Below are 14,606 nucleotides of genomic sequence, written 5' to 3'. Positions count from 1 at the left end.
CTGAATTCTGTCTTATTATGCATGATTTTATCAAAGATCTGATTCTAATCTCATTTATGTATATAGCAACTTCTCTGTATAGTACAACCTCTTCCTGATTTACAAACCGGTTACAGACCAAGAAATTGGTCGTAACTTGGTTCATTCGTAAGTCGGACCCCATAGAGTTACATGCGACTGCGCTGTTCGTAAGCACGGATCGCGTTCGTAACTCAGGGTCCGCCATTTATAACAGCTTTGTTCATAACTGTGAATGGTCGTAAGTTGACCGATGGCAACTCGGGGACCAGCTGTATCTATGATCAGAAACTTGTTCCATTTTGTCAAAGAAATAAAACCCAGATTTGTTTTTACTGTATAAAAGCATATATTTCAAAAAGCTATTTTTTACATATGTATATCTTGTTATAAACTGCCATGTTTATCAATTAACTATAGATCTAAAACAACATGTTCTGAAGGTCATTGTAGGTTCCAAAATTGACCTTGAATTAAACTTAGACATTCTCCTGGGATGCTGTATGGTAAAAAACTTCCTTTCAGAGTGCACCTGAAAGGAATATAAATATAGTGGGCTTTTTATATAGTGTAGGCTAGTCCCCCAAGTACACATTTTTCTCCTATAGAGGAATGCCAGTCCAATTTTTTTTTAAAAAGCCCATGGTAGGGTGGGAAAAACATACTTTCATAGTAGAAGATAACATTTCCTGTCTTGAGAATACCAATACAACTAATTTCAAAATAGTGTTGGAGCTCAAAAAGTTTTGATGTCAAATAAAATTTTTGGTTAGATTCAATTTTTAACATGCCTGTTGTTGTGTGTTCTGTTTTTCCTTCATTATCCTGCTGTGGGGCATCTTTCCTATTCTTGATATTACATTTAACTTTTAAAAGAATGAAGGGGAACATCTCTCTTATTGCACTACTATGCTTTAGTGAGATCTGCTATACAACAGTTTCATATAAAAATCTAAAACACAAACACAAAGGTGTATAAATATATTGCAGTTCTTCTTTGAGAGATATCCCCGTGGGTGCTCCACATTAGGTGCACCGCCGCAGAACCATCGAAGAAAGATTTTAGAGCAGTGTCCCTGGAGCCATGCATGCATGCATCTTCAGCCATACACTCCTAGGTGGCAGGCATCGTGCATGCGCAATCTCCCCCCCTTCCCCTCAGTTCCTTCTTTACTGCCTCCAGCCAGAGACAATAAATCAGCAGCACTCCCTGTCTTGTTCGTGTTTTTAGATACTAATCACTTTTAAAACCAGGTTTTTTCTTGCTGGTTGATCAGTTTTCGGTAGCTTACTTTAGTTCATTTAAAAAAAACCCCAACAACCTGTTTTTTCTCCCAGTCTATCCCCTTCTTGTAGTTAGATAGCCGGGCATGGTGCTGAAAACCAAGCAGCAGCAATTCCGGTCCATCCCATTGGACTGTGAAAGCAAGAGACTTGATTCATTTGGACATACGTTTTATATGTCTTCCACCTTACAATTCCGTATTTCCAATTATGCTGCTTTATTATGTAAATATGGTGTAATTTCTGTAGTCAAACTCAGTGATTTTATTGAGGACATTCCTGAGGAAAAAAGACAGCGGTTAAGACCAATGTTTTTCACCAGCCATTGTAATAAAGAAGATGCACACTATAGAATAGTCTGTGAGTACAGCTGGTCCCTGACTTATGAACGCATCGTTTTACGACCATCCACACTTACGACCAATTACAGCCGGTCCTCAACTTACAAACGCACGATCTGCACTTCTGAACAGTGCGGCTGTATGTAAAAGCATGTATTTCCAATTTACAAACAAATCGAGTTACGACCAGGTGTTTGGAACATAACCCGTTCGTAAGTCAGGGACCGGCTGTATATGAACAGTGTTCATCATACGTAACTATTTTTTTCATTGTCATCACTTCATTCTCCATTTGAAAGAGTGCATTGGGAGGGTGGAATAAATTAAAAAGTCAGAGGAAGACTTCTACCTTTTTTGTGCATTTTCTCTAATATTTACTTTTAATCTGCCATCTGTTTGCCATAATGTTTGCCATAATGCCTGTAACCCTGCCTGTATCTGCCACTTACTTTAAAAATGTGTGTTGTCATTTATTCAGTAATTACAGATATTACGTACACCCCTTTCCATATGTGCGATATCTGGGATCATTGTTCTTAAAATTAAAAAATCTGAACATGTTTTCATATATGTATGGGAGGCAATAAATGCTGGTACCAAATTAATGGGGCGGGGAAGGAAGGACTGTAATTTTTAGTAATTAACATGCTAACGCTGAACTTGCCACAAAGTTTAAAAAAGTCTAGTAAGTGTGGTTAAATTAACCTCATGTTTTTAGATAAAAATCTTTATACTAAATTCCTTATTTTCTGTTCACATTTATTTTTCTTGTAGGTTTTATGGCAGCTTGATATATTCCGAAGGAGCTTCAGAGGCTTAACTGGACATGTCTGTCAGGGTGATGCCTGCATATTTTGTGCTTTAAAGGTAAATATTGAACATTTGAAATGTTCTTGAATCAGTTTGTATTTCCAGATTTTCTATCCATTTTATGACATGGGGACATCACATTTCATTAGAATAAAATAATACTTTTCAGACATTAATTGTTGGTACAGGTTGCTCCTCCCTTAACTGGGACACCCGGGCCTGGCAACATCCGTGGTCTAGCATGGACCATGGATATTTCTGGACCACAGAGCCCAGGAAGAGGGAGGTCTGGCAGCGAGCAGGAAGGCCGTAAGGGGCACTATTGACTCAGTTGAGGAGCCCAGTGTGTGTGTGTGGGGGGGGGGGGGGGGTGAGAGGAGGACGGACAGCATAGCAGGGACCTCCGGCCCCAGCAGCGGCCGGGGAGCTCTGATCTCACCTGTGGAGCCAGGCAGCTGCGGAGCTCTACCCCGGCTGCGCAGCTCGGGCCATGGCAATCTGGCCCTGGCAATAGTGGGGCTACAGAGAACCCCGGGGGGCTGAGGCAGCAGCGGGGGCAAGCTGGAGTCCTAGCCTGGTGGCACCATGGCTATGAGGGGAGGGACCTTCCCTGGTCTGGCAAATCCCCCCCATTTTGGACCAATCAGGTCCTAAGGGTACTAGGCCAGCGAGGTCCAACCTGTACACATATTCAGTCTGCTGTAGAAAGAGACCTTAATCATAAGGTGTTGATATCTAGGGGTATTTCACGAGGCATAATGGAGCGGTCGACAAAAGCTTCCCTTGTTGATTGCGGCGAGTCCAGACTGCCCCACTGTGCCACCAAAACAGCTGATCGGCACAGCGCAGCAGCCATTTTGATGTAAATGAAGCAGCGATTATTTAAATCGCTGCTTCATTTTCCTATGGCTAGTAAACTCATCTACGTGGCTCCGTCAACGGAGCCATGTAGTCTAGACATACCCCAAGGTGTGTGAATATTGCAGCCAGTGTTTCCAAATCTTATTCACATCTGCATTGCAGAGGCATATTTATTTCTTCTCTGGGGAATGTCCCTGTGGGTGCTCCAGTGTCTGGTTTGCTATTGCACCTGTAGTCGGAGAATTTAAGTAGCAGTACCCTCGGTGGGCTACGCACGTGGAGCAGCTGGCAAGCGCCACTGCAGCTACTCCGCATGCACAGCCAGTTGTTCCTTCAGTTCATTCTCTGCTGCCACCAGCTTCAGTTGGCACTGAGAGCTTCCCTCTGAATAGTTTGTAAATCTCATTAGAGTTAGTCTTTGTAGCTTTTTGTAGTTATTACTGTTAGTTGTTAAGCCGTTGTAGTTAGTATAATTTTTTTTTTCCTTTTCTCTTGTTGAGACCCCTTTCCTAGTTTGCCGTTTTTTCTTCCTTGGATGCCTGGTTCCCGGAGTTTTAAGCACGACCTGTCTTTCAGGCTTTCAGTTCTAGTGTCCGACAGACATTCACAGTGCTTTTAGTGCCTGGGGCAAGCTCATGCTACCTGCCAGTGTCAGCACTGCAAGCACTTACGGCATGCACGAGAGAGGCTAGAGAACTTCAACTGAAGTTGCTGTTACTAGGAAATACCGTGCATCCGGCATCAGATCATGAGCGTTTGATACTGCCGAGGCAACCGTCCTCAGTGGCAGAGTCTGATAAAGGTGCCCCTTCAGCCTCCAGCTCTAAGGACTCTGCTTAAGACTAGCAGTCCAGGAAGCGAGTCCATTCAGCAGCTAGAGGTGAATCCTCTTCAAAGAAATGGGCAACACCTCATGAAATCCCTCTGGCACCAGCTGCAACTAAGGCACTGGAGAAAGAGGTGCCGGGACTGTCAGATACCAACGGGTCCTGAGTGTCTAAAGGCTTCCCTAAGACTAGCTCTAAGTCACTGAGCAAGTCAAAATCTAAGTTGGCACTGCTGGCACCATCCGACTTGATGTTGGCACTGAAGAAGCTATGACCTTCATCATTGACCAAGCCCCTTTCACCCGACACTGAAGAAACGTATACATATGACACCAACAGCACCACAGATCCCTGCCAGCACCGACAGCTATGGCACTGCAACCTTGTGACTTCTGAAGAGCTGGGAATCACCTTGGTACTGACAGTACACCATTCTCAGCCATATGTAGCCTCTCCATGCCAGCAGGCTCAGTGATGAGGCTCTCCAGTGATAAGGATGAAGAGCCTGTAGTGGGTACTCATACCCCTAGGCACTCTTCCCCTAAGCAATCCCAACCACCACCTCAATGGCAACTACCGTAATAGCTGTCGCCTTCTGTTCTAATGCCCACCATCTGGCCCTATTGGGATCACTGAACGATATATAGCACAGCAGCAACAACAGCCTCAGCCACCCCACCCCCCGGTACATCTCAGGCTCCATCTCTGTCCTCCCTCGACAGGTCTGTATTCCAAGAGGAGGAAGAGTTGGCTTCAAATGAGGAGATTTCTGATTCCTCACCACCTCCCACTCATATTTCATCCTCATCACCTGATGACCCTATAATGCCTCCTCCACCCCCATCAGGAGATGACTTCAAGTTGTTTCAGGAACTATACAAGTGGGTGGCGGACAGGCTAGAGGTCTCCCTAGTGAGCTTGTCTGAGACCCAGCACAAGTTAACTAGCATCCTGCATGTTTCTACCTCAGCAAAATTGGCATTGTCAATGTACCCAGACCTGATGGACCTTGCCAAAGCCATCTGGCAGACACCTGTCACTACCCTGCCAGTCTGTAAAAGATCAGACAGGGAATACTAAGTGGCACCGCAAGAGGCTGATTTTTCTGTGCTGCTTTGGGTGATGTCTCTGTGCGTGCTCCACTGTTGCTGATGGGTGATCCCCGGAGCTGCAGTTTGGAGCTTTTCGTAGCAGTTAACAGTTGGGCTGCACACGCGCAGAAAGCTCCTCACACTGCTTGACAAGTTGGCGCCTTGCACGGCAGCCTGACTCTCTCCCGCCCCCCCAAGTTCCTCTTCAACCGCCCTCTGGTCACAGACGGAGCTCTGATCTCTCTCGCCTCAGGCATTGTTTCGTCATACTTGCTACTTAATTGCTTTTCCTTATGGGCTATCTCCCTTAATTAATAAAGTGATACAACTTCAGAGAGAAAAATGGCAGAGAGAGAACACGCTGTTCCAGCTGACAGATGATCTCAGTGGCAGCAGCTTTGATTCCCCTCACTCCCCGCTTCACTCCCTCAGTGGGGTTTCTCTTTACTTTTTTTTTTTTTTTAAGACGACAAAACAAGGCACCCAAGTCTTAACAAGACCCAATCATGAGACATCTACCCGACTCCAAGAGGCCAATTCTCAAGGTGATCATTCATGAGGGACACACCATCGCCTGCATTGCTCTATTAGCACCCATAGATGTTGTGGATACAGTGGCCAGAATGATGGTGTTGAGGAGATCTTCCTGGCTACATGCAGCAGGGGTGCCTAAAGAGTGACAGACGAAAGTGGAAGATCTCTCTTTTGATAAACAAAAGCTCTTTGCAGTGAACACAGATGAGATCCTGCATAGTAGCAAGGAATCTTGTACCACGCTTGGCATGTACACACCACCATACTGGAGAAAGAGATGCACTCCTTATAACAGAAATAGGGACAACTATTTCAACCGTCTCCAGCAAAAACCATACGAGTATAACTGACCCAGGCAGCGACCCCAGGGAAGTGCCCACCTCAAGCACGCTCCTTCGGATTGCAGACCAAACAGTAAATTTGAGGAATTGGTCAAGGGTTTGCCCGACCTCTAAAACCATGCAGTGGCAGTAAGCCAGGAATGCCTCTTTACTCACAGATTGCGCCCCTTTTTCCATCTTTGGGCCTCAGTAACATCAGATCTCTGGGTATTGGAGATCATTCACATGGGATACCCCATCCCCTTCACATCACTTCCTCCATTTTCCCCCCTGTCCCTCTTCTGGGACCCCCTCTCATGAGACCCTTCTTGGGTAAGAAATCCATTGCCTCCTCCAGAAAGGCACAGTAGAGAGAGTACCCAAACACTATAAAGAAAGGGGGTTCTATTCAACCTATTTTCTCACCCAAAAGCGGATGGGGTTGGAGGCTGAATTTTTTTTTGCTCTTCGCAGGCTAAACAAATTCTGACACAAGCAGCATTTTAAGATGGTCACGCTGGCTTCAATAATTCCAGCACTGGACAAAGGAGACTGGTTTGTAGCCCTCAACCTACAATATGTGAACTTGCACATCACGATACATTCTTTGCACAGGTGTTACCTCCGTTTCACGGTCGGAGATGACCACTTTCAGTACACAGTCCTACCCTTCAAATTTTCTTCAGCCCCCTGCATTTTCTCGAAGGCTGCCGCTACTGTGAGTACCTATCTTCAACAGCAGGGGGTCATCTTTTTTCTGTATCTTGATGATTGCCTCATCAAGAGGCCATCACGAGCAGAGACATCCAAGATAGTAGCCAAGTCCAGAAGGTTATTCAATTATCTCGGACTCATCATAAACATGAGTCAACTTGCGAACCAACTCAAGACATCGAATTCATCAGAGCTCGCCTCAATTCTATATCAGCCAGAATATACTTACCAAACCAATGATTCAACGCACTCTGGGACTTAGCGACTTCTCTAATCATGAACCCACCGTCGACTGTACATATGTCTTCAATTGCTAAGCCATGTGGCAGCCACTACGTATGTTGTACAGTATGTGCATCTCCATTTCCGTGTGATGCAACGTTGGCTGACTTCTGTCTACAAACCTTCCCAACATCCTATTGGGAAGCGAGTCGTCATTCCAGCATGTGTACTAGACTTCCTGAAATGGTGGACTTCGCACCACAACCACCTTGCCGGAGTTGCCTTCCTACAGCCTGAACCATTAGTACAAATTACCACAGATGCCTCACTAATAGGATGGGGAGTGCATATGCAATGGCACAAAGTTCAGGGAAGACGGTCATCACACAAAGCTATGTTGCACATCCTCCTCGAGCTTCAAGTGGTCAGAAACATGTGCAGACACTTTGCTCCTGTCATTACGAACCGCGTTGTACGGATCCTAACAGACAACACAATGACTATGTTCTACATAAACAGGCAGGGGGGCGCTCATTCTCAATCCCTCTGTGTGGAAGCTATCTGGCTCTGGAACTGGTGCATCTGGCATGGGGTTGTCCTCAAGGCATCTTACCTACCTGGAGTCTGCCATGATGTTGTTGACACTTTGAGTTGCAGTTTTACCAGAGACCACGAATGGGAACTACGCCCAGTGGTTACGGAGTCTATCTTCCACACGCGGGGCTATCTAGCAATAGACCTTCTTGCAACCCAGAGGTAATTCCAAGTGTTGCCGAGTTTGCTCTCAAGCAGGACAGGGCGAGGAATCTATGGGTGATGCCTTCCTAATCATTTGGAACAAACCTGCACACTATGCATTTTCCCCAGTCCCACTAATCCCCAGGATCCTGCGGAAAATTCAATATGACATGGCTCGAGTCATCTTAATAGCCCCATCATGGTCTAGACAGACTTGGTTCCTGTACCTTCAGCGCATGTCAGTCGAACCATCTCTCCCACTACCAGCTCAACGCGACCTTCTGTCTCGAAACAGGGACAAACTACTTCACCTCCAACCCCACACCTTACATCTTCACACCTGGCTTCTTTATGGTTCCAGGGTGCCGAATCTCAATGTTCAGAGCAAGTGAGAACCATCCTCTTTCATAGTAGGAGGCCGTCCACTTGAAGGACCTACCTGCTCAAGTGGACATGGTTCATGTCCTGGTGCCAACAGGTACCGATGGACCCCTGTATGGCCTCCCTCGATCTCATCCTAGACTATGTATGCCATCTGAAAAATGGGGGCCTATCCATCTTGTCTATCAAGGTTCACTTAGCAGCGATCACCGCATTCCATGAGCACAGCAATGGAGCATCTGTATTTGCCCACCCAATCACAAAAGAGATTCCTGAAAGGCCTCCACAACTTTTACCCCCCTTGCAGGAAACCAGCACCTTCCTAGGAGCTAAATCTAGTCTTGGACTGTCTCATGAGGCCTCCCTTTAAACCTATGGCCACCTGCCCACTCCCATTCCTAACTATGAAGGTGCTGTTGTTGGTGGCCGTCACCTCTGTGAGTTAGTGATATAGGGGCTCTCATGGTGGGCCCTCCATATACTATATTCACAAAAGACAAAGTTACTTTAAGACCGCACCCATCGTTCATGTCTAAGATCAGCCCCTCCTTCCATATTAGCGAGCCCATAGTCCTGCCTACATTCTGCCTGAAGCCTCGTGCATCCCACAGAGATGCTACCCTGCACAACTTAGGCGTTCAGCGGGCTCTAGCCTTTTACATCGATAGAACACAGCAGTTCTGTAAATATCTGCGTCTTTTCTTGTCCCTCGAAAACCACTCCAAGGGCACTCCCATTTCAACGCAGCGTATGTCTAAGTTGATGATAGTCTGTATGCTACATTGCTACTCTCTTCAGAATAAACACTTATCAGCTCTGCCTAGAGCACATTCCACTCATGCCACTGCGACATCCACCGCCTTTCTGAACAGTGTCCCCTGAAGGACATATACCAGGCGGCCACATTGTCATCTGACCACTCCATTGCTAGACATTATGCTATCATGCCTCAAATAGCAACTGATACAGCAGTGAAAGATAGCACCACTGTAGCCACTGCTCAGCTGTAACTCCAAGACCCACCATCCTTACGGAATTCTGCTCTGTAGTCACCAACAGTAGAGCATCTCATGGGGACATCACCTGAAGAAAAGGAAGTTACTCGCCTTGTACAGTAATGACTGTTCTTCAAAGTGTGTGCCCACGTGGGTGCTCCACCACCCTTACTTACCTTAACCCTCCCCTCTACTCGGTGTCTTAGTAGCTCGGGCGTAGATGAAGAACTGGATGGGAGGAGGTCAGGCTGCTGCATCAGGTGCCAACTGTCAGCGGTGAGAAGTACCTCTTGTGAATGTGTAGCCCAATTGTAAACTGCTACAAAAAGCTCTGTACTGCAGCTCTGGGAATCACCCATCACCAACAGTGGAGCACCCATGGGAACACACACATTGAAGAACAGTCGTTACTGCACAAGGTGAGTAACTTCTTTTTTTCCTCACCCTCTCCCCGAACTCTTTGGTTATAGATGCTGTTAACCAGAAGGGAAAGTAAACTGCCACCAGGACCACCCCATATGACAAGGAGTGGAAACACTTGGACTTAATGGGCAGAAAGGCCTACTCCTCTCCATCCCTGCAGTTACAGATCACAAACTATACTGCCCTCCTAGCAGTAAGGTTGTGTCTCAACTTGATAAGAGTAAACTGTATATTGGATCATGTCTCAACCAAAATGCAGAAATGGGATAGTTTCCTTCCAAACCAATCCATTAATTTCAAAATATACAAATGCAATATGTTACTGAAAGTGTTGTGTATGTATATTCCCGTAGTATTTACAGTAGTTTTATTTTAGGAAGGGTAATGGCATTTTTTTACTTGCCTAAAGTGAATAACACAGTTTTGCAAGGTTAATATGAAAAAAAAATGCCAGTGATACCATCAGTCATTTCATTTTCTTTCAGACAATATTTGCACTGTTTCAGCACAGTCGAGAAAAGGCACTCCCGTCAGATAATATGAGGCATGCCTTGGCTGAAAGCTTTAAAGATGAACAGCGTTTTCAACTTGGCTTCATGGATGATGCAGCAGAATGTTTTGTGAGTATTTACAATTGTTATTTTGTCTCTTAGGCGTTTTTCTTAGGTTTGTTTTGTACATTGCAAAATTGGCTCCTTACATTAAGCTCTGACAGTTTACTCTTGTAGAGTGGTAGAATAGAACCTGAAGGATGTATTGTATGTAGTTAGAAGAGTCTTTATACAACACAGTGTTTGGGGGTTGTTGTTTTTTTAAACCGAGTGGACATCATGCTTTCCCAGTGACTTTTTCCCCCCCTCAAGCTCCAGTTCACAGTGCCATCATACACAAAAAAATTTCAAAATAACCTGTTAAAAACAGAGAGAGCATTGATCCCAGCCAGCAGTTCTAAGACTTGAACTATGCTCTTCAGTCTACCCAACTGAGTTGCTATTTTAATGTAATGAAATAACCTCTTGATCAATGAAATGTGCTTGACACAGGGAAAGAAACTAACATTTTCATTATGTTTAATGACTGTGTCATAGTTCATCCATGAATTACAAACAGAAATGGCTAAAAAATGGCTAAGAAATATTTCACTGGCCACATCAAATAGTCAGCTGTCCTGTGTTTAATTCATTCAATATGTGAGGGTTGTCCACCAAAGATAATTACTTAAAATATTACATAACATGAAATGCTGCTTGCTGATCATAGATTTGAAGTATGAGAGTATATGTCTGAGGGATGTAAAAGCGACTAGTCAAATAGTGACTCAATTAGTTGCTTCCCCCTTGTTGCCTTTATCGGAGAGAGGCAGGAAGGGCAGGGGGGAGGGAAGCTTCTAGTTGAGTCACTATTTGACTGTCCAATTAAGCTTATGCTATCAGAGAGAGGCAGCAAAGGTGGGGAGGGGGAATAGGAGCCACAGGCAGGGGCTGCTCTGGTCTTGTCTGCTGGATTAAGCGTGAGCTGGGACCAAGCAGTCCTGGCTCATACTGATCTAGGAACTGCATCTCTGCATTTTAAACGTAAGAGCCTGGCTGCTCTTGCTACATTTGAAATGCAGAGCCGCAGCGCGAGTGGCTCCTGTAGCCAGCACGAGCCAAGAATGCTTATTCCCGGCTCCAGCTGGGTTCTGGAGCTGCAGCTCTGCAGAGTTGTCCTATTGACTAATCATATAGTCAATACAAATTGTATCAACTATATGATTAGCTAGGTAACCACAATTTAACATCCTTAATATGTCTGTCTTTGGACTTACCTACATTGACCCTTTTCTGAAACCCACTTTTTGTTGGCTTAGTACCAGAGCAGTACCAGCAACAACTATGGGAATGTGAGTGTAGACAGACATGCAGACTTTTTTACCATGGTGTCATCTAAATCTCAGAACGTTGTTGGGAAATCACCGAAAAAATTTTAGTCCTAAGTATTCATGTAGATCCTGTCATCTCTGTTGAGGCACACTAAAATTCCAATAGCTTAAAATTGTTTGTTTCTAATGTAATGTAGAGTCAGTGAATTACTTGCATCTTCATTGTATTTCAACTCCTACGTTTTCCAAATTTGAGAATTGCTGACATATTTTCTACACTTTCTGTTTTTTGTAAATTGACGTAGATTGTAAGCTCCTTAATGAAAATAAATCACATTTTGTCTATGTAGTGCTATGTGACTGTCCCGATATGGTTAGGATTTTCAGAGCAGCTTTATAACAAATTACTGATTACTTCTTTTAAGTTGTCACCACTGCTTCATATTCCATAATGAAATTGATGGCACTAGACATTTTGAAACTTTGGGAGCCAAGTTCTTGTGTAAATTGGCACACCTCCATTGAATTTTAAGGAATTGGCCCTGTTTCTCATGCTCTGAAAAACAATGAAAAGATGGCTTAGAAAAGCTTCCTTGTGTTTAATCCATTGATTTGGTATCTGATTGCATGAAAGAAAGTGATCTAGTAACTTATTATAGTTACTGATTGCTGAGATGCTGTTTGTGTCGATTAACACAATTGGTATCAAGCTTAAAATCATTTTGATTAATGTGATGGCCTACTGGAATTAAATTTTTTTTTCTGCAAGGAGCATTCCCAATCTGTAACTGGACTACCATTCCTCTTGTTTGTAGCTTGACTAGCTCTACCTCCTAGTTGTTAGACAACTTGAGCATTGACCCTTCTTGCTGAAAAGTTTGTGATATTTCCTCAGTTTCTAGCTATTTCGCAGCTGATTAATAAGCACCTTTCTGGAGAAGAGCATTGCCATGAAGCAACATTTTCAGCTAGTTACTTGTGGTAATAACTACCCTGGCCTCATCCACAGGTGTTTAAGCTCTGGAATAGGCTTCCCAGGATGGTCATGATGTCCCATTGTTGGAGTCTTTTAAAACAAATTGGACAAACACCTGTTAAGGGTGGTCTAGGTTTACTTGGTCCTTGTCACAGCTCAGGGGCTAGACTTGATTTTTGAGGTCCTTTCAGCCCCATATTTCTATGATTGTGGGATACTTTTGATAGATTTCTGGAACTCAAATTGAGGGATCTTTGTCTACATGACAAAGCAGTAGAGCTTGAACCCTGGTTGCTGGCTTGACTGGCTCAGACCCAACATCATTGAAGGATTCTAGCACATTTGGGCTGAGTCCTGGAGATCTGCATGTAAGTGGAATGGAGGTTGGACTCAAGCCTGAGTCTGAGTATTGGTCTACATTGCAGTGTAGGCATATCCTTAAGATACTTCTTGCAGAAAGGTGAACTTTGATTCCAGCTTAATTGACTTTCTACAAAGGAGACGGCATGTCTGAAGGCCACTTGTTAGCTCTCATTCTATTTTGTTAATATTAGAAACTGTCTGAGAAGAGAATATAGGCTGCCATTAACTGGGACGGTGATAAATACATATTTCCTGCCAACAGTTAGGAAGTAAATTTCCTGAAGCCATTAGGAGAATTGGCCAGAGTAACACACTATTGGTAGTATTTACAGAAAGTGAATTGATAAGAGATGAAAATCCATCTATTTAAAAATGTCGTCATTTTGTTTAGGAAAATATACTTGAGCGAATTCATTTCCACATCGTGCCAAGCAGTGAAACAGACATGTGCACTTCTAAATCCTGCATCACTCATCAGAAGTTTGCTATGACACTATATGAACAGGTCAGATCTTTGTGAATCAGCTTTTTCTGCTGTTTTATTGCCAATTTCGTGAAGTAGTGAAAATGAAAAAAATCTTGTTTATTTGCAGTGTGTATGCCGTAGTTGTGGAGCATCATCTGATCCCTTGCCTTTTACAGAATTTGTGCGCTATATTTCTACAACAGCCTTGTGGTAAGTTCCTTTTTATCATTTCTCTGTCCAATTTCTCCCTCCACATAAAATGCAATAAATGTTCCTATTTGTTTCTTTGCTAAAATTGACATATGACAAATTTTCCAAATATGTATACAAATTTTAGATAGTAAAGAACATAGAAAGGACTTGATTGGTATTGATTGGCTTCTGCTTAGCCTATCAATGAAAAAGGAAGTAATCTAAATTGACTGTCCCTTAATTTTCAAGTAGTATACAAAATACTTCATGCTGTGCTTATTCCATCTGTCATTGACTGCTGCTAGGGTTGCCAGATGGTTGGAAAAAAAATACTGAACCCCCTCCCCACTCCCATCCCCTCAAAAAAAAAAAAAAAAAAAAAAAAAAAAAAAACACCCACCAGAAAAAATTCTGTTGAAGGGGGGGAAAAAAAGGGGGGGGGGGGAGGAGACCAAAGTTGTTGAGCCACCCTCCCCACCCCCCAAAAAATTAAAACAAAACAGCATGTTCCCTTTAAGAGTGAGTGCAGGGATAGGAACAGGGGAGAGCTTGAGCACTAAGATCCAGGGGAAGCCTTGGTCAGCAGCCTTTTTGTGCCGGCAGCCTTGCGGAACCAGGAAAGCATGGGGGCTGGGGGTGTTGGGAGGCAGAGGCCGGGCGCTGTGTGTTGGTAGGGTTGCCAGGTGCCCGGCATTTTTGCCTCCTGGCCGGGGAAAAAAAATCAGAAAATACCAGACATTTTAGGTGTCCGGTATTCTCTGAATTTTTTTACCGGACAGGAGGCAAAAATGGCAGACTGTCCGGGTGAATACTGGACACCTGGCAAACCTAACTGCTGCAGAAGGATCAATCGCGTAATAGAATTAGCTTTCTGAGAAGGATGGAAAAATTATGGTAACTAAAATAAGAATAGTAATGCAAAAAATTCCTCTGCTCTACCACGAATTACTGTATCTCTTTCAAATTCTTTATTGATAATTGTACAGGTTGTACATCTATATGCCAGGACTCTCTGGTCTGTCAACATGTACCAGGATCAGAGAGTCCTTGCATGCTCCAGGGAGGAGGGGACTGAAGTCGGAGGTGATGGAGGAGTAGGGGGGCAGGAGGCCAGTGTGCAGCCCACCTGGGCTGCTCATAGGACCGGGAGCTGGAAAGCTGCTGGTGTGCAGCTCAGCTGAGCGGGTGT

At 44.2% G+C, this 14,606-nt stretch overlaps 1 protein-coding gene across 3 annotated transcripts in view; it reads left to right on the top strand.

The window, feature by feature from the left end:
• Positions 1-14,606, top strand: part of USP53 (ubiquitin specific peptidase 53) — a 70,503-nt gene that overhangs the window by 17,783 nt on the left and 38,114 nt on the right. For all 3 annotated transcript variants that reach the window (XM_006112603.5, XM_075929815.2, XM_075929814.2), the window contains exons 3-6: positions 2,418-2,510; positions 10,045-10,179; positions 13,151-13,264; positions 13,353-13,435. In XM_006112603.5, coding sequence (XP_006112665.3) covers positions 2,418-2,510; positions 10,045-10,179; positions 13,151-13,264; positions 13,353-13,435 — 425 coding nt within the window. The remainder of the gene's footprint in view (positions 1-2,417; positions 2,511-10,044; positions 10,180-13,150; positions 13,265-13,352; positions 13,436-14,606) is intronic.

Source organism: Pelodiscus sinensis, chromosome 4 (genome assembly GCF_052426305.1).
Source record: "Pelodiscus sinensis isolate ZL-2025 chromosome 4, ASM5242630v1, whole genome shotgun sequence".
Taxonomy (NCBI): Eukaryota; Metazoa; Chordata; order Testudines; family Trionychidae; genus Pelodiscus; species Pelodiscus sinensis.
The sequence above is the reverse complement of the archived record's forward strand: the minus strand, read 5'-3'. Positions and strand labels throughout refer to the sequence as shown.